The sequence below is a fragment of the Heteronotia binoei genome, chromosome 9 (assembly GCF_032191835.1).
Source record: "Heteronotia binoei isolate CCM8104 ecotype False Entrance Well chromosome 9, APGP_CSIRO_Hbin_v1, whole genome shotgun sequence".
NCBI classification, from domain to species: Eukaryota; Metazoa; Chordata; class Lepidosauria; order Squamata; family Gekkonidae; genus Heteronotia; species Heteronotia binoei.
In genome coordinates this window covers 117,238,427-117,258,768 of record NC_083231.1, presented here as the reverse complement: position 1 = coordinate 117,258,768, position 20,342 = coordinate 117,238,427, and the positions used below count along the sequence as shown (strand labels likewise).

The 20,342-nt window shown below is 49.6% G+C and overlaps 1 protein-coding gene across 1 annotated transcript in view; it reads right to left on the bottom strand.

The window, feature by feature from the left end:
• The window catches only part of RNF24 (ring finger protein 24), an 81,042-nt gene extending 71,090 nt beyond the window's left edge, over window positions 1–9,952 (bottom strand). The window contains exon 1 of the mRNA XM_060247472.1: window positions 9,874–9,952. Coding sequence (XP_060103455.1) covers window positions 9,874–9,905 — 32 coding nt within the window. The 5' untranslated portion in view covers window positions 9,906–9,952. The remainder of the gene's footprint in view (window positions 1–9,873) is intronic.
• Between the last annotated feature and the right edge of the window lie 10,390 nt (window positions 9,953–20,342).

Here is a 20,342-nt window from a genome sequence, read left to right as displayed (position 1 = left end):
GCTAATAGCCACTGATGGACCTCTGCTCCATATGTTGATCCAACCCCTCTTGAAGCTGGCTATGCTTGTAGCTGCCACCACCTCCTTTGGGTGAAGAAGTACTTCATCCGTTCTAACCTGTCTACTCAGCAATTTCATTGAGTGTCCATGAGTTCTCGTATTGTGAGAAAGGGAGAAAAGTAGTTCTTTCTCTACCTTCTCGATCCCGCGCATAAAATTGTATACCTCTCTCATGTCACCCCTCGGTTGTTGTTTCTCCAAGCTAAAGAGCCCCAAGCGCTTTAACCTTTCTTCATAGGGAAAGTGATCTGACCTGTAAAGTAAAAGGTAAAGGTAGTCCCCTGTGCAAGCACCAGTCGTTTCCGACTCTGGGGTGACGTTGCTTTCGCAATGTTTTCACGGCAGACTTTTTACGGGGTGCTTTGCCATTGCCTTCCCCAGTCATCTACACTCCCCCCCCCCCCAGCAATCTGAGTACTCATTTTACCGACCTCGGAAGGATGGAAGGCTGAGTCGACCTGGAGCCGGCTACCTGAACCAGCTTCTGCTGGGATCGAACTCAGGTCGTGAGCGGAGGGCTCCGACTGCAGTGCTGCAGCTTTACCACACTGCGCCACGGGGACCAAAGAAGGTTCAATTTTCAGCAGCTGCTGACCTTTTAAGGTGCTACTGAACTCCAATCCCGTCAGAAAAGCGGCATATAAATGTTTTCAACAGAAGCGAAAGACCTCCGGCTGAGTCCGTGGGCTAAGCCTGACTCAGTATACAGCGACTTCATTGTCTGCCTCAGAAATTGGGCATGACGCTGGCTACAAATGCCACTCTGGCAGCTCTCGGAGGCGTGCCGTACGACTTGGCACAAGCCCAGACACAGAGAGAACATCCCGTGTCCCCAAACGTGATCCCCTTCCCTCTGCTCGCATTTAAAAAACACGTCCGCGAAAACATCCCAGGCGATGATGGAGAGTTTTCTGGCCCGAGGCGACGGCCGTCTGCCAAGCAGGATTACCTCGCCGCTCGATGGAAGCCGAGATTGCGAGACTCCGAAACAAATCCAACAGGACAGGCGGGTTGGCTGGTTTGGAGGGGAGGGAGAAGTTCATTCAAAAGCGAGACTCAGCAGTCTGGCGAAGGAGGCGTGCCCATCCGCACAGGCTTCCCAATTAATCGCTGTCGCATTTCCTCTGAGCTGGGCACATTTACCCATCATACATTTCTCAGAAAGACACCATGGCACTGGTGTGGAGGGGGGGGGGCGTCCAAACAGAAGCCCCTCCCCCTGCCCCCAACAATTCTGTGTTGTTCCTGTTTGTTTCAGTAAGGTCCATGAAGGAGAACGTCCTATGGATTGGTGGTGGAAACTGCCATCAAGTTGGACCCGGCTTATGGTGATAACCATAGGGCAAGGGTGGCCAAACTGTGGCTCTTTCAAACATATTGTGTGGCTCTCCAAGCCCCCACCACCTGGTTGGCTGGCTTGGAGAAGACATTTGTCTCTTTAAATCACTTCTTCAAGCCAAGCCAACTGGCAGCTTGGAGAATGCATTTAAAGTTGCCTTCTTTCCACCTCTCCCTTCCCCACCCTCCCATCTATCCACCCACCTACCCTCCCATCTATCCACCCACTAACCCATCTATTCACCCATCTATCCACCCACCTATCCACCCATCCTTCCTTCCCACTCTCAAACATCCGACATTCATATCTAGCAGCTCTCCAATATCTGATGTTTAGTCTATGTGTCTCTTATGTTTAGCAAGTTTGGCCACCCCTGCCACAGGGTTTTTAAGGTAAGAGATGTGCAGAGCTGGTATGCCATTGCCTGCCAATACATAGCAATCTGGGACTTCCATGGAGAGCCAGTTTGGTGTAGTGGTTAAGTGTGCGGACTCTTGTCTGGGAGAACCGGGTTCGATTCCCCACTCCTCCACTTGCACCTGCTGGAATGGCCTTGGGTCAGTCATAGCTCTGGCAGAGTCTGTCCTTGAAAGGGCAGCTGCTGTGAGAGCCCTCTCCAGCCCCACTCACCTCACAGTGTGTCTGTTGTGGGGGTGGAAGGGAAATGAGATTGTGAGCCGCTCTGAGACTCTTCGGAATGGAGGGCGGGATATAAATCCAATATCTTCATCTACCTCACAGGGTGTCTGTTGTGGGGGGGGGGGAAGGTAAAGGAGATTGTGAGCCCCTCTGAGACGCTTCGGAGTGGAGGGTGGGATACAAATCCAATATCTTTCATCTACCTCACAGGGTGTCTGTTGTGGGGGGGGGGAGGTAAAGGAGATTGTGAGCCCCTCTGAGACTCTTCGGAGTGGAGGGCGAGATATAAATCCAATATCTTCATCTACCTCACAGGGTGTCTGTTGTGGGGGGGGGGGAGGCGGAATATAAATCCAATATCCAATATCTTCATCTACCTCACAGGTAGATGTGGGGGGGGGAGGAAGGTAAAGGAGAATGTGAGCCCCTCTGAGATTCTTTGGAGTGGAGGGCGGGATATACGTAAATCCAATATCTTCATCTACCTCACAGGGTGTCTGTTGTGGGGGAGGAAGGTAAAGGAGATAGTGAGCCCCTCTGAGATTCTTCGGAGTGGAGGGCGGGATATAAATCCAATATCTTCATCTACCTCACAGGGTGTCTGTTGTGGGGGAGGAAGGAAAAGGAGATTGTGAGCCGCTCTGAGACTCTTCGGAGTGGAGGGCGGGATATAAATCCAATATCTTCATCTACCTCACAGGGTGTCTGTTGTGGGGGAGGAAGGAAAAGGAGATTGTGAGCCGCTCTGAGACTCTTCGGAGTGGAGGGCGGGATATAAATCCAATATCTTCATCTACCTCACAGGGTGTCTGTTGTGGGGGAGGAAGGAAAAGGAGATTGTGAGCCGCTCTGAGACTCTTCGGAGTGGAGGGCGGGATATAAATCCAATATCTTCATCTACCTCACAGGGTGTCTGTTGTGGGGGAGGAAGGAAAAGGAGATTGTGAGCCGCTCTGAGACTCTTCGGAGTGGAGGGCGGGATATAAATCCAATATCTTCATCTACCTCACAGGGTGTCTGTTGTGGGGGAGGAAGGGAAAGGAAATTTTTGAACCGCTCTGAGACTCTTCGGAGTGGAGGGGCGGGATATATATCCAATATCATCATCATCATCTTCTTCTTCTCCATGGTGGTCTCCCATCCAAGAACTAACCAGAGCCGACCCTGCTTAGCTTCCGAGATCGAACGAGATCAGGCTAGCCTGGGCCATCCAGGCTGAGACATGAGATGAACAGAGGTGGTTTGCCATTGCCTGGCTCTGAGTAGGCAGGCAAATGCCTACTTGCCTGGACTTCCATGCTGACCTCCCAACCAAAGCACAAACCAGGCCCAGCCCCGCTCAGCTTAAATCTGACACAACTGGACCAGCCTGGGCCATCCAGGGCTCCCATAGATTTCATGCCACAATCCCAAATTCCTGGCTCCCATTCCTCACACCAGCTGGCCAGCTCTTTGCAGCCAGTTCATGCAAGAACACCAGGAGGATTGGCTATATCCAGGGGTGTGTGGCCTAATATGCAAAGGAGTTCCTGCTACAAGAAAAGCCCTGGTTGCCCAGGCTTCATCCAGGGATAAGCTGCCATGCACCGTAGATCTTGGAACACCTGCCCCCCAGACCAGAAGCTTCCTGGTTCTAGAAACCAGGTGATAGCAGAAAATGAGTCCAAGATCTACCGGTGCTTGCACAGGGGAACGACCTTTGCCTTTGGGTTCACTTTGTTAGAGTATAAGGAAACAATGAGCCAATTTTGTTGGTTAGCAGTTTTGTTATGGTTTCTGCTGGTTGTTTGGTGGAATGATTCTCTCGCATGCTTTCTCAGAGGTGGGCAATGGCAAACCACCTCATCTTGTTCCTTGAAAACCCTCCGAGGGTCACCACGAGTCTGCCGCTCATGCAATTATTGTTCATTATTCCCTTCCACATCTGTGATTCTGCAGAGACTGAGACGACAACTTCCTTGGGGGGCTGTTGGCATCCTTCATTTCTCCTCCCATTATCCTGGGCAGATGGGGGGGTTCTCGCTTGTGCTTTTTGAAGCGCCGCATCAAAAGGCTGAGAGGTTTGAACGGGGACTTGTTCTGTTGAAATGGGCTCTGACGCCTGTCGTACAAGAAGGTTCCAAGCCGGCTTGAACCCCCATCTGTGTTCAGTTGTGTTCAGTTTGGGGCACTGCATTTGAAGAAGGATATAGACAATGCTGAAATGGGTCCACAGGAGGGTGACGAAGATGGTGAGGGGTCTGGAGACCAAGTCCTATGGAGAAAGGATGAAGGAGCTGGGCATGTTTAGCCTGGATAGGAGGCGGCTGAGAGGTGATAGGATCACCATCTTCAAGGACTTGAAGGGCTGTCATCTAGAGGAGGGTGTGGAATTGTTTTCTGTGGCCCCGGATGGTAGGATCAGAACCAATGGGTTGAAATTAAATCAAGCAAGTTTCCGGCTCAACATTAGGAAGAACTTCCTGACTGTTATTGCGATTCCTCAGTGAAATAAGCTTCCTCTTTGGGAGGTGGTGGACTCTCCTTCCTTGGAGGTTTCTAAACAGAGCCTAGATGACCCTCTGACAGCAATGCAGATCCTGTGAATTTAGGGCAAGGTATCTGTGAGTTTCCTGCATTGTGCAGGGGGTTGGACTAGAGGATCCTATGATTCTGTGAACTTCCTGACAGAGCGGTTCCTCAGTGGAACAGGCTTCCTCCTTGGGAGGTGGTGGGCTCTCCTTCCTTGGAGGTTTTTAAACAGAGGCTAGATGGCCATCTGACAGCAATGAGGATCCTGTGAATTTAGGGAGAGGTATTCGTGAAGTTCCTGCATTGTGCAGGGGGTTGGACTAGATGACCTGGAGGTCCCTTCCAACTCTAGGATTCTATTAGGAAGAACTTCCTGACCGTTAGAGCAATTCCTCAGTGGAACAGGCTTCCTTGGGAGGTGGTGGGCTCTCCTTCCTTGGAGGTTTTTAAACAGAGGCTGGATGGCCATCTGACAGCAATGAAGATTCTGTGAATTTAGGGGGAGGTATTTGTGAAGTTCCTGCATTGTGCAGGGGGTTGGACTAGATGACCCTGGAGGTCCCTTCCAATTCTAGGATTCTATGATTCTTCTATGATTCAATGGGTTGAAATTAAATTAAAAGAATTTCTGGCTCAATATTAGGAAGAACTTCCTGACTGTTAGAGCGGTTCCTCAGTGGAACAGGCTTCCTCGGGAGGTGGTGGGCTCTCCTTCCTTGGAGGTTTTGAAACAGAGGCTGGATGGCCCTCTGACAGCAATGAAGATCCTGTGGATTTAGGGGGAGGTGTTTGTGAGTTTCCTGCATTGTGCAGGGGGTTGGACTAGATGACCCTGGAGGTCCCTTCCAACTCTAGGATTCTATGAATTCTGGCTGTGAAGGTCGAGGCTCGATCCCTGGTGTGGTGTTGTTAGCAAATGAGGGATTCGGCAACAGTTCCCGCTGCGTCCGCTTGATGTGGGGAAGCCACAAGCCCCTCTTATGAAAAGCAGAAGTTTAACACCTGTGCTGACAACATCCTGCTGTGGAATTGGAGGGGGAGGCATAGAGGGAGGAGGGCTTGGGACTCAGTTAATCCCTGCAATTTTCTAAACATTTTAAACCATTAATCTCTTGATCTCATTGAAAGGGATTAGAACCCTACTTTTTTTTCCAGATTTTTTTTTTTTTAGAAGAGCGTTTTCTGCCAAAAAAGGGAGAAAGAAACCAATCCTTCCCACAATAATCCACTCCTGAGAATCCCGCCACAAGGCGAGCTGCAAGTGAAGGGAAGCTGGTGCAGAGAATGTGGAAGGAGAGAAAACCTTTTCTCCCTCTCCCCCACAATACAAAAACTCACAGTTATGCAACAAAGTCGTGCAGGTTTCTTCAGAAAAGCACATAGTTTATAGGAGGGGTGCCAAACATCCTTCATGTAAGAGCCACACAGAATAAATGTTAGATGTTTGAGATTCGCAAGACATGAATGTCAGATCTTTGAGAGAAGAAGGAAGGAAGATGAGGGAGGGAGGGAGGATGGATGATAGATAGATAGATAGATAGATAGATAGATAGATAGATAGATAGATAGATAGATAGATAGATAGATAGATGATAGATAGATAGATAGATGATGGATAGATAGGATGGATAGATGGATGGATGGATAGATAATAATAATAATAATAATAATAATAATAATAATGGAAAGCAAAGACAGACAGACAGACAGAGAGACAGATGATAGATAGATAGATAGATAGATAGATAGATAGATAGATAGATAGATAGATAGATAGATAGATAGATAGATAGATAGATGAACAGACAGACAGATAGACAGACAGACAGATAGACAGACAGACAGATAGACAGACAGACAGACAGATGATGATGATGGATGGGGAGAGAGGTGTAAAGAAAGCAACTTTAATTTTAAATGCATTTTCCTAGCTGCCAACTGGGTTGGCTTGGAGAAGTGATTTAAAGAGACAAATGCCTTCTCCAGGCCAGTCAACGGGGGCGGGGTAGGGGTGCTTCAAGAGCCATACAATATGTGTGAAAGAGCCACATGTGACTCCTGAGCCACAGTTTGGCCACCCCTGCCTTAGAGCGTCCAGGGGCTGCGAGTCAGATATGCTACATGACAGGTTCTTTTGGGGCTCTGATGCAAGGGCCAGACACGCACAATGCTCTGGGTATAGAAGGACCCCCTACCTCCTTAGATGACTAGAATGCCACATGCACATGCGCCAGCAGAGCTCTTGGGCACTCCACCCAGCTGGGTGGCTTTAAAGAGGGGAGGGAACCAGGGAGGAAAGTGGAGATGTCCAAGCTGAATTCCTGCCGTACCTAAGGCAGCATGAGACCCTCACCAACGTCACCGGGGATAGTCTTACAGGAAAGCAAAGCAAAGGAATATCCTGGATACCTGGCCCTTCTGAAGCAGGAGTGTTAAACTCATTTGTTACGAGGGCCGGATCTGACATAAACGAAACCTTGTCGGGCCAGGCCATGTGTGTCATAAAATGTAATGCCAAGTAGCAGAGATATAAACTATAAAGAACACAGAGGTTCTCTTTCTTTCTTTCTTTCTTTCTTTCTTTCTTTCTTTCTTTCTTTCTTTCTTTCTTTCTTTCTTTCTTTCTTTCTTTCTTTTTCTTTCTTTCCCTCCCTTCCTCCCTCTCTCTCTCTCTCTTTCTTTTTCTTTCTTTCTCTCTTTCTCTTTCTTTCTTTCTCTTTCTTTCTCTCTCTCTCTCTCCCTTCCTTCCTTCCTTCCTTCCTTCCTTCCTTCCTTCCTTCCTTCCTTCCTCTCTCTCTTTCTCTCTCTCCCCCTCCCTCTTCTTCCCTTCCTTCCTTCAGTGCTTTCTTTGTATCTCTATTGTGGGATCAGAAGAACTGAGCAAAGGAAGCTCTGGCTCTTTCCCTTCCTCCCTCCCCAGAGGAGGGGGAGGAGCCTCAGCCAATAGAAGGAAGAGAGGCTTGGCTCAGTAACTCTGCTGTGCGATTGAGAGAGCCTGGCAAAGCAAGCTCTCCCTCTCCCCTTCCTTTCCTCCCCAAGGGAGGAGCCTCAGCTAATAGAGAAAACGGAGGCTTTGCTCTGTAACTCCTATGCGATTGAGCAAGCCTGGCAAAGCAAGATGTGAAGCAGAAGGAAGCAAGAGAGAGGGAGAAGGAAGCAAATGACAGCCAGTTGCTCAGGGGCCTGATAGGAGCTCTCTGGGGGCCTGATTCAGCCCCCGGGGCGCATGTTTGACACCGCTAGTCTAAAGGAATCCAACATTTCACATTTCATTCCTGGTAAAAATTGAAACTTTAATTTTTTTTGCCATCCAAGTCTAGTCAGGATAAATGCACACCCTTTCAAATACCGTAAACTCTCAAAGCAGATTCTGATTGGTTTCCGATCAGCAATAAGATTCTTTTAAAATTACATGTTCTCTACTCCGCCCCCCTCAATACAATGAATGCCACAACAGCAGGAAACCACAAGCATGGCATACTTGCATAGGCAATACAGACACACCACACGGAGAAGGAAAATATGAGATCACGGGGCGTGGGTATCTATGGAGAAGAGAACCAAATTAGGCACCAGCTGAGCGCCGGCATGTCATTACAACATCCACCCGTCTTCCTCCTAAGGAACACAATTGCATAAAAACACCGGTTCCAAAAATTTCCACAACATAAATCCAGACGACACGACAGAACTGCTCAGAGTTCTTCTTCTGCAACGCAACACAACTGTGCATTGTGTAACTAGGTAATGCCCAAGTCCGTTCAACGTGCCTCAGGAGGAAGAATGTGGCAACTGGCAAAATCTAGTCTCTTATGAGAGTCAGTTTGATGTAGTGGTTAAGTGTGTGGACTCTTATCTGGGAGAACCAGGCTTGATTCCCCACTCCTCCACTTGCAGCTACTGGAATGGCCTTGGGTCAGCCATAGCTCTGGCAGAGGTTGTCCTTGAAAAGGCAGCTGCTGTGAGAACCCTCTCAGCCCCACCCACCTCACAGGGTGTCTGTTGTGGGGGGAGAAGAAGGACAATGTGAGGGCTATGGCTGACCCAAGGTCATTCCAGCAGGTGCAAGTGGAGGAGTGGGGAATCAAACCCGGTTCTCCCAGATGAGAGTCCGCGCACTTAACCACTACACCAAACTGGCTCTCTGCAGGGGGCATCTCGTTTCCCCCTCCCACACTATTTTCTCTTTCCCTTCCCTCCATAGCCTCTTTTTCTGCCTTCCTCTCTCCTTCCCACCAGAAGAAGAAGACTGCAGATTTATACCCTGTCCTTCTCTCTGAATCAGAGACTCAGAGCGGCTTACAATCTCCTATATCTTCTCCCCCCACAACAGAGAGCCAGTTTGGTGTAGTGGTTAACTGCGTGGACTCTTATCTGGGAGAACCGGGTTTGATTCCCCACTCCTCCACTTGCACCTGCTGCAATGGCCTTGGGTCAGCCATGGCTCTGGCAGAGGTTGTCCTTGAAAAGGCAGCTGCTGTGAGAGCCCTCTCAGCCCCACCCACCTCACAGGGTGTCTGTTGTGGGAAGAGAAGATATAGGAGATTGTAAGCCGCTCTGAGTCTCTGATTCAAAGAGAAGGGCGGTGTATCAATCTGTAATTCTTCTTCTTCTTTTGAGCCACAGTTTGGCCACCCCTGCTTTGAGTCTTGATAGATCATACCCTGAAGATGGTACTGGACAAATTTAGGAATTCTGTCGGTTTTCTTTAGAACGAGACATGCTATCCTAGAGTTCAAAAAAGCCCCTGGAAAATCCAGATTAAAAAACACACCAGCAGCTTTCATCCATCCTAATTACATTTTTTTCAGCGTTCTGAAATTCAGGTCGCATTTGAAAATATGCGCAACGGTGTCGGAGACCAGCCTAATGAAGCACGAGGGGCAGTTAAACTCTAATATTAGATGCGCTTTTGATGCCAAGATATGACTGGTTGAGATACACGAGAACAAGGGTATCAAACGTATGAAGCAGATCCACTTAGAGGAGAAAGGATACCGCTTTTAAACTGAGAAAGGGAGCTTTAACTCCCAAAAGATCATATCCTGCAAAGTTTGTTAGTCTCTAAGAAGCTCCTGGACTCGAATCTAGCTCTCCTACAACAGCTCAACGTGGGTTCCTTGCCGAAACCCTTTTTTCCCGGCTTCTAACCCAACCCACCTTCCACCGACTCTAGACAATCAAACGTCAATCGCAGCAAACGGGCATCGAGCAGGCAAGAACCGAGCAGCGGGCTTCTCGCAACCTTCCACCAGAATTCCTGCAGCAGCCTCCGTCCGTGCCGGCCTGCCCCGAATTTCGGTAAAGACCGGAGCGCAACTTACATGAGGTTGGGCATCTGAACGGAGATGGACATCTGTCCAGCTACTCTCTTGCAAGGAAAAGAAAGAAGGAATTCTAAAAAAGCCCCACGAGAAGCAAATGAGAAACAGTAGCAGGCAAAGAGAGAGCACCACTAACCCCAAGTCCCACTGGCCGCAAGAGGACAGCTGCCGCTGGGGCACAGGGAAATTAATACAGGCAGCCAGAACCCTGACGAAGCAAAGGGACTGGAATGACAGACGCATCTGCTCTGCACATGGAACCAGCTGACTGCACAGGAGCCCAGTGTGGGTTTTTAAAATTCTTTTTCAGCATTTGTCTCATCGTTTGTATTGTCAAGAGGCCCTCTGGAAAGCACTGCAATACCTCCCCCACTCCAAAAGGGTTTATTTACGCATGCTGAATTGCGCCCCCCCCCCCCATCCAGCACACAAGTGGGCTGGTCAAGAGTTCGGAACACGCCCGCCCTGACCATTCCTTACTTTTACGGGCCATCCTCCAGCCAGGGGACTCTGTTGCAATGAGTTGGAAGATGTCTGGCCACGTCTTCCGCACAATCAGAATTGCACTTCGGGAGGGGCGGGACAAAAACTTGTTCAAATATATGTGTGTGTGTGTGTGTATCGGGGTGGCCAACGGTAGCTCTCCAGATGTTTTTTTGCCTACAACTCCCATCAGCCCCAGCCAGCATGGCCAATGGCTGGGGCTGATGGGAGTTGTAGGCAAAAAAAATCTGGAGAGCCACCCCTGCTATATATTAATTTCCAAAAATCGGCATCTGAGGAGGGAGGAAAGGGCGCCTGGAATTTGCACGATGGTGGTAAGTGTAACAACAAAGACAGAATTCTCAGCAAATGGTGTTACAGAAGTAGGAACGCAGAGGTATTCTGTCATACCCTTCCCCTCCTTTGAAAAATGAAACTGGCAGGCAGTGTAATCAGAGCAGCTGGATTCGAATCCAGTACCTTAGACCAAGTAGATTTCTAGGGTATGAGTTTTTCAGAGTCGCAACTCCCTCCGTCAGTTTAGCATAGTGGTGAAGTGCGCGGACTCTTACCTGGGAGAACTGGGTTTGATTCCCCACTCCTCCACTTGCACCTGCTGGAATGGCCTTGGGTCAGCCATAGCTTTCGTAGGAGTTGTCCTTGAAAGGGCAGCTGCTGCAGGAGCTCTCTCGGCCCCACCCACCTCACTGTCAAGCATGGTAGAATTCCATTGGTGATTAATTGTTTTAGGGTCCTCCATTAGCTGGTCTGTGAAACATCATGGAGGACCAAAGCTTGTTAACTCTATTATTCTTTCCCCCCTCCCCCTTCTCGCTTTATTGCTTGTGGGGTAGAGTAGAGAGAAACGAAACTAACTTGAGAAAGAATAATCAGCACCTTCCCATACATTTCTGTCTGGGAATGTAAAACATCTGGGGAAAGCAAGGACGGAGTACTGATAACATTGTGAGAATGTAGACATTATGATAGTTTGTGTGTTAGAGCGCATCCCTCGCCCACCTGTTGGAATCCTTTGAAGTATGCCTTAAAAGTATTGTATCAATGTATCTTTAGTATCACTCTCAAGAACCCGTTCTAGAAGAAAGTATCGGTCTATCAATAAACGTAGTTTAGTACCAAGCTTGACTCGTCATTGAAACCGCATGCTTGACACTCACAGGGTGTCTGTTGTGTGTGTGGGGGGGAGGTAAAGGAGATTGTGACCACTCCGAGATTCAGAGTACAGGGCGGGATATAAATCCAGTACCATCATCATCTTCTTCTCTGACCCTCTGCAAATCTTGTTGGCCTCCAAGCTATTACTGGACTTGAATCCAGCGGTTCTACCGCAACACAACATGGCTGCCCTCTGAAAGGATAATTAGGGGCTCTCGTAACCAACAGTGCCTTGCTTTTATCTCCATCTTCAATAATTCATGCAAATTGCTATGGACCGGCAGCCCAAGACATGACTTGGCTACTTCTAATCAATACGGAACTCCTCGGCTTCTGAGAGCCATGGCCGCGCGTGGTTCTCCTCTTGTTCATTCCCTCTTCCTGCTTCAGGGCGTAAACCCATCCACTACATTGCTTCAGATAGTGGATGAGGCATACACGGTGGAATGATTTTCCTTTGTTTTTGTTTTTTTTAAATCCTTGCATGTAGAAAACTAGCAGATCCAGAAAGCCAGCCAAGAAGAGCTCTTCACCCTGACATGCTCATTTTCTAGATACGAGGAATTTTTCAAGCAGAGGAACCCGCAAGCTGCGTTCCGAAACGGCATCGCCTGCAGACACAGGTTAACCCCTTGCTGGAACAAGGACTAGGTGTAATCCGGTCTAGATCTATTAAAATACATGGGCCAAGACTGGCATTGAACCATGAATCGCCTCCTTCTAATTTCCCCCGTATTCCTTTGGCGAGTGTCCAGACCTTTTCCCTTTGCCAATTCCCCTCAATTCCCATTTTCTTAGAAACCACCAGCCTGTCTGGCACAACCTCCCCTTCCAGCCAATAGCAACTAGACACTTTCCAGTTTCCCTCACCCCCCTCTGATGTAAAGACAATTCAAGCCAATCACAGCTGGAGATTTCAACACTAGGGTTCTTTTAAAGCAGAAACACACAGGAACGCAGTTCCGGCTGGCTTGGCGTCAGGGTTGTGTAGCCCAGGGGTGGAATTCTAGCAGGAGCTCCTTTGCATATTAGGCCACACCCCCTGATGTAGCCAATCCTCCAAGAGCTTACAAGGCTCTATTTTGTAAGTTCTTGGAGGATTGGCTACATCAGGGGTGTGTGGCCTAATATGCAAAGGAGCTCTTGCTAGAATTCCACCCCTGGTGTGACCTAATATACAAATGAGTTCCTGCTGGGTTTTTTCTACAAAAAAAAAAAGCCCTGTGTGAAACAATGAGGCTGTCAGGGGGTGTGGCCTAATATGCAAATGAAAGAGACTGCCTTTCTCCACATGTTCCCCAGAGAGCACTGCATTCAGGGACACAAAACCTATTGTCCATCCCCGGACCAAAGGAAGCCAGGCTGTGTTCCACACGGGCCAGGGCCTGCTCGGTGGCAGCTCCAGAAATATGGAATGCCCTTCCGGAGGCCATAAGGGCCCTGCGGGATCTTTCTCAATTCCGCAGGGCCTGCAAAATCGAATTGTTCCGACAGGCCTTCGACACCTAACCGGGAGAGAACTGCCACCTCACATCGCTGAGAAGTTACGAACATTATAGGATCACTAAGAGCAAAAAGAAAGATCCCGCCATACCAAAGTTGTACAGCGCCACCACATGTTTTAAATGGTCTTTTATTGGTTTTAAATTGTATTATAGTTCTGATTGTTAGCCACTCTGAGTCCGCTTGTGGATAGAAATTGTACATAATAAATAATATGGTGGGAGGTGGTGGGCTCTTTTTCCTTGGAGGTTTGTAAGCAGAGGCTAGATGGCCATCTGACAGCAATGAAGATCCTGTGAATTTAGGGGGAAGTGTTTGTGGGTTTCCTGCATTGTGCAGGGGGTTGGACTAGATGAGCCTGGAGGTCCCTTCCAACTCTAGGATTCTATTAGGAAGAACTTCCTGACCTTTAGAGCGGTTCCTCAGTGGAACAAGCTTCCTCCTTGGGAGGTGGTGGGCTCTCCTTCCGTGGAGGTTTTGAAACAGAGGCTAGATGGCCATCTGGCAGCAATGAAGATTCTGTACATTTAGGGGGAGGTATTTGTGAGTTTCCTGCATTGTGCAGGGGGTTGGACTCGATGACCCTGGAGGTCCCTTCCAACTCTATGATTCTATGAAATAAATAAATAAAATTTCTGCCGGGCTTTTTCTACAAACAAAAAGCCCAGCTTCACCGTAGGGAAGCCGAGACACGGGTATTATTAGGTGCTCCCATTTCGACAGGGTTGCAATAAATTCTTGACGATGCTCGATGTTGGTTCCGTGATGCAACGAATGGTTCCGCGTGCCATAATTTGCCAGCTTAAACATGCCAACGTTGCATACAAGACGGCTCTTCCTGGGGCCTAGGGTGAGGCCGAACGTTCAGGCATGCAAGTCTATATTTAGCAGGTTCGGGAAGACAGCCTGCTCCACCAGCCCGCGAGAGCAACGCTTTTCCGGACACAGCAAAGCAGAGAGGCTCTTCCACTGAGTCACGGCCCCTCCCCTAAGGCTGGCCACACACGAAGCTGCCTTCGACTGAATCAGACCACTGGCCAATCAAAGTCAGTGCTATCTACTCAGGCCGGCAGCGGCTCTCCAGGGTCTCAGGGGGAGGTCTTTCCCATCACCTACTGCTCCGTCCTTTTAACTGGACATGCCAGGGATAGAACTCGTGACGTTCCGCATACAAAGCAGGGGCTCACAGCACCTACGGCCCAGCCTCATCACCGAAGATGGCAGGGACTGAACCTGGGGCCTTCTGCATATAAAGCAGAGAGCCTTCTCAATGAAACTGCTGAGCAGTCGGGTTAGAACGGATAAAAGGAAGCACTTCTTCACCCCAAGGGTGATAAACACATGGAATTCACTGCCACAGGAGGTGGCGGCGGCTGCAAGCATAGCTTCAAGAGGGGGTTGGATAAACATATGGAGCAGAGGTCCATCCGTATTAGCCACAAGGTATAGATGAAACTCTCTGTCTGGGGCAGTAATACTCTATATTCTTGGTGCTTGGGGGGAGGCAGCAGTGGGAGGGCTTCTAGTACCCTGGCCCCACTGGTGGACCTTCTGATGGCACCTGGGTTTTTTGGCCACTGTGTGACACAGATGTTGGACTGAATGGGCCATTGGCCTGATCCAACATGGCTTCTCTTATGTTCTTATGTGACACAGATGTTGGACTGGATGGGCCACTGGCCTGAACCAACATGTCCTCTCTTATGTTCTTATGTGAAACAGAGTGTTGGACTGGATGGGTCTGATCCAACATGGCTTCTCTTACGTTCTTATGTGGCACAGATGTTGGACTGGATGGGCCCACTGGCCTGATCCAACATGGCTTCTCTTATGAGACACAGAGTGTTGGACTGGATGGGTCATTGGCCTGATCCAACATGGCTTCTCTTATGTTATGTGACACAGATGTTGGACTGGATGGGCCATTGGCCTGATCCAACAGGGCTTCTCTTATGTTCTTATGTGACACAGAGTGTTGGACTGGATGGGCCACTAGCCTGATCCAACATGGCTTCTCTTATGTGACACAGATGTTGGACTGGGTGGACCATTGGCCTGATCCAACAGGGCTTCTCTTATGTTCTTATGTAACACAGAGTGTTGGACTGGATGGGCCACTAGCCTGATCCAACATGGCTTCTCTTATGTTCTTATGTGACACAGATGTTGGACTGGATGGGCCATTGGCCTGATCCAACAGGGCTTCTCTTATGTTCTTATGTGACACAGAGTGTTGGACTGGATGGACCATTGGCCTGATCCAACATGGCTTCTCTTATGTTCTTATGTGACACAGAGTGTTGGACTGGATGGGCCTTTGGCCTGATCCAACATGGCTTCTCTTATGTTCTTATGAGACACAGAGTGTTGGACTGGATGGGCCATTGGCCTGATCCAACATGGCTTCTCTTATGTTCTTATGTGACACAGAGTGTTGGACTGGATGGGCCATTGGCCTGATCCAACATGGCTTCTCTTATGTTCTTATGTGACACAGATGTTGGACTGGGTGGGCCATTGGCCTGATCCAACAGGGCTTCTCTTATGTTCTTATGTGACACAGAGTGTTGGACTGGATGGGCCTTTGGCCTGATCCAACATGGCTTCTCCTATGTTCTTATGAGACACAGAGTGTTGGACTGGATGGGCCACTGGCCTGATCCAGCATGGCTTCTCTTATGTTCTTATGTGACACAGATGTTGGACTGGATGGGCCACTGGCCTGATCCAACATGGCTTCTCTTATGTTCTTCTACCGAGCCACCGGCCCTCTAGGCTTTCCAGCTCTCCACATCTCACATGCAAGAGAAGACTATGCAGAGAAGAGGAACCAAAAATAAGGAGGGCAGTGCCTCTACAGCCAAGAGGTAGTAAACCCCCAGTGCTAGGAGGCAACATCAAGGGAAGGCCTTGGCCTCTATGCGCCGGAAGTGAGAAAGATCAGCCACACCCTGGGCAAAATGGTAACGAAGAATATAAGAACATCAGAAGAGCTCTGTTGGATCAGATCAGTGGTTCATTTAGTCCAGCATCCTGTCTCACACAGTGACCAAACATGAGCCGATCCGCTTAAGAAGAAAGCAGCTGGGTTACGTAAGGTAGGAAATGCGCTATTCTTCATCAGTTTTCCAATTGCAAAGGAAACGGGTATTTTCAGAGCGGCCCCAGCTTCCCTCAGGTTAATCTTACCATCTGGCGACCGAGAACGGCAGCAGATGGACGGACCTGTACCTTCTCAGTGGTGTCAGGCGACACCCATTGCTTCTGCTTCTTAGAAAGGGAAAGGAGTGGGAGAGAGAAGAGCCACCAGACGTTCCCAGAAACGTGAAGGGCAGCAGATCCAATGGAGGGAAGGGAAAACATCGAAGGGAACTATGGGCGGCCGCGGGCTGGGAGCGAGTGGCATGGAGGCAGCAGAATCCGAGGCTCACCAGCAGGGGGCAGCGATGAAAATCCGGACTCGACGAGGGGCCGTGGCTCAGTGGCAGAGCATCTGCTTGGCATGCAGAAGGTGCCGAGTTCAGTTCCCGGAAGGGATGTAGCCAGGATTGTAAAAGTCGGGGGGGGGGGCTTTCTAAAAAGTCAGGGGGCACCCTTTCCCATCCACTGCAGGGCTTGCTGCTCTCTGGGGAAGGGGGGAAAGCTGGAGGCTCAGAAGGTAGCCAAGTCGAGGCAGCCAACTCCAAAACTTGGGAGTCAAGAAGGGACTGGGCCTCGAGTGCAAGCGGGGGGGGGGGGTTTCCTTCCACCTCCCTGGCACTTTGCAGCCAGGAGCTCCATCGGTCTCCCCCTCCCCAGCCCCATTCCACATGGCTTCTTCCGCTTCCCTCCTCTCCGCCTGCGCTGCACTGTGCCCTGCTCAGCTCTCCCGGATCTGTCTGCTGCTGCTTCACTGGCTCATCCGTGGCTAAAACAAAAGAGGAAAAAGAGAGAAAAAGTAGGCTGTGCCCCCAGATTTCCCCCCCCCCCCGAAGGCAGGGGGCCCAGCCTGGGAAGCCGGGGGCAGTGCCCCCACAGGCCCTCCGTGGCCTGGTTCCCGCCATCACCAATTAAGGATCACGCATGAAGCTGCTTTATACTGAATCCGAACTTTTGGTTCATCAAGATCAGCACTGTCTACTCAGCCTGGCAGCGGCTCTCCAGGGTCACCTCCTGCCCGGTCCTTTTAACTGGAGATGCTGGGGATTGAACCTGGGACCTTCCGCATGCTGAGCAGATGCTCTGCCACTGAGCCACAGCCTTTCTCCATCAATCTCCAGGGTCTCAGGCAGAGGTCTTTCCCATCACCTCCTGCCTGGTCCTTTCCACCGGAGATGCCGGGGATTGAACCTGGGACCTTCCGCATGCTGAGCAGATGCTCTGCCACTGAGCCACAGCCTTTCTCCATCAATCTCCAGGGTCTCAGGCAGAGGTCTTTCCCATCACCTCCTGCCTGGTCCTTTCCACCGGAGATGCCGGGGATTGAACCTGGGACCTTCTGCATGCTGAGCAGATGCACTGCCACTGAACCACGGCCCTTCTCCATTAGTCTCCAGGGTCTCAGGCTGAGGTCTTTCCCATCACTTCCTGCCTGGTCCATTTAACTGGAGATGTCGGAGATTGAACCTGGGACCTTCTGCATGCCAAGCAGATGCTCTTCCTCTGAGCTACAGCCCTTCTCCATTAGTCTTCCTTATAGTCCAGCTCTCACAGCCATACATTACTACAGGGAATACCATACCTCCCCCTAAGTTCACAGGATCCACATTGCTGTCAGATGGTCACCTAGCCTCTGCTTAAAAATTTCCAAGGAAGGAGAGCCCACCACTTCCCTCTTCCAGGGAGGAACTGCTCTAACGGTCAGGAAGTTCTTCCAAATGTTGAGCCGGAAACTCTTTTGATTTAATTTCAACCTGTTGGTTCCGTTGAGACCCTGGAGATTGATGGAGAAAGGCTGTGGCTCAGTGGCAGAGCATCTGCTCAGCATGCAGAAGGTCCCAGGTTCAATGCCTTCCGGGGCCACAGAAAACGATTCCACCCCATCCTCCAGATGACAGCCCTTCAAGGTCTTGAAGATGGGGATTATATCACCTCTCAGCCGCCTCCTCTCCAGGCTAAATATTACGAGCAGCGTGATTCTGCAAAGTTTCGTGTCTTCCTTCCTATCTCCTCCTTATGTAGGACAAAGTTCTCAAAACAATGACCCGGCTCCCAGGAATCACACAACTTTTTCTGCCCAGCCAAACAAGGTTTGGAGTTCCTCAAACGGGAGTGTCTTCCATTGTGTGCCAAATCTGATTTGATACACCGAGTGAAGTCCCTGAGATACAGTTCAAGAGTCTGCTGTTTGGAGGAGAAACAAAGCCAAACGTACTAGCAGGCACACCCAAGTTCTCGTTTGGTGTAGTAGTTAAGTGTGCGGATTCCTTTCGGGAAGAACTGGGTTTGATTCCCCCCCACTCCTCCACTTGCAGCTGCTGGGATGGCCTTGGGTCAGCCATTGCTCTCGCAGAGCTGTCCTTCAAACGGCAGCTTGTGGGAGAGCTTTCTCAGTCCCACCCACCTCACAGGGGAGAAAGGTGTCCATTGTGGGGGAGGAAGGAGGAAGAGGATGATGATGATACTGGAATTATATCCCGGCCTCCACTCCGAATCTCAGAGCAGGTCACAATCTCCTTTATCTCCCTCCCCCACAACACACACCCTGTGAGGTGGGTGGGGCTGAGAGTGCTCTCCCAGAAGCTGCCCTTTCAAGGACAAAGGGACAGTGGCTCAGTGGTAGAGCATCCGCTTGGTAAGCAGAAGGTCCCAGGTTCAATCCCTGGCATCTCTAACTAAAAAGGGTCCAGGCAAGTAGGCGTGAAAAACCTCAGCTTGAGATCCTGGAGAGCCGCTGCCAGTCTGAGTAGACAAGACTGACGGACCCAGGGTCTGATTCAGTAGAAGGCAGCTTCATATGTTCATATATGTTCATATGACAACCTCTGCCAGAGCTATGGCTGACCCAAGGCCATTCCAGCAGGTGCAAGAGGAGGAGCGGAGAATCAGACCCGGTTCTCCCAGATAAGAGTCCGTGCACTTAAAGGAGATTGTGAGCCGCTCTGAGATCTGGAGTAGGGGGCAGGATATAAATCCAGTATCTTCTTCTTCTTGGCATACCAACCTTGGACCTTGGCCAATGTGTACTATTGGTTATTTATAACTTAAGGAATGAGTAATATTTGGGACCTGGTTTGTAGATGGAAAGTGCAGTTAAGTCGCAACTGACGGTAACCGTGAAGGCAAGAGACAAACAGAAGCGGTTTTGCCATTGCCTGCCTATGCATAGCGACTCCGGACTTTCTTGGCGGTTTCCAATGTTCCCTCTAAGCTGAGGTAGTGTGAGCTAGCCCACAGTTTTTTAGCCCCTGGCTCACACATTTTTGTCTTAGCTCAGGAAAAACGGCCCCCAGAGCAACCTATAAGAACATAAGAGAAGCCATGTTGGATCAGGCCAGTGGCCCATTCAGTCCAACACTCTGTGTCACAAAAAAATTATATATACACACATATATATGCACACTGTGGCTAATAGCCACTGATGGACCTATGCTCCATATTTTTATCTAGCCCCTTCTTGAAGCTGTCTATGCTTGTAGCCGCCACCACCTCCTGTGGAAGTGAATTCCACACGTTAATCACCCTTTGGGTGAAGAAGTACTTCCTTTTATCCGTTCTAACCTGTCTGCTCAGCAATTTCATTGAATGCCCACGAGTTCTTGTATTGTGAGAAAGGGAGAAAAGGACTTCTTTCTCTACTTTCTCCATCCCATGCATAATCTTGTAAACCTCTCTCATGTCACCCCGCAGTCGACGTTTCTCCAAGCTAAAGAGCCCCAAGCGTTTTAACCTTTCATTCTAGTTGCCCTTTTCTGCACTTTATTTTGATCGTGGAGTGCAGGCAGAATTCCATCCCTGGGATCACAGAGGGTGTAGGCATAACTTTCCTGTCTTGTGACCTCGGAGAGCCACTTATAGCCTGCCAAAGGCTTTTATTGATTTAGTTTTTATCTACCTTCCTGACCTTACAAAACTCACAGTCTACTCAGACTGGCAGCAGCTCTCCAGGGTCTCCAGCTGAGGTTTTTCCCGCCTCCTTGCCTGGACCTTTTTAGTTGGAGATGCCGGGGATTGAACCTGGGACCTTCTGCTTACCATGCAGATGCTCTACCACTGAGCCACCATCCCTCCCCTTAGACACATGAACATATATGAACATATGAAGCTCCCTTCTACTGAATCAGACCCTCGGTCCATCAAAGTCAGTCTTGTCTACTCAGACTGGCAGC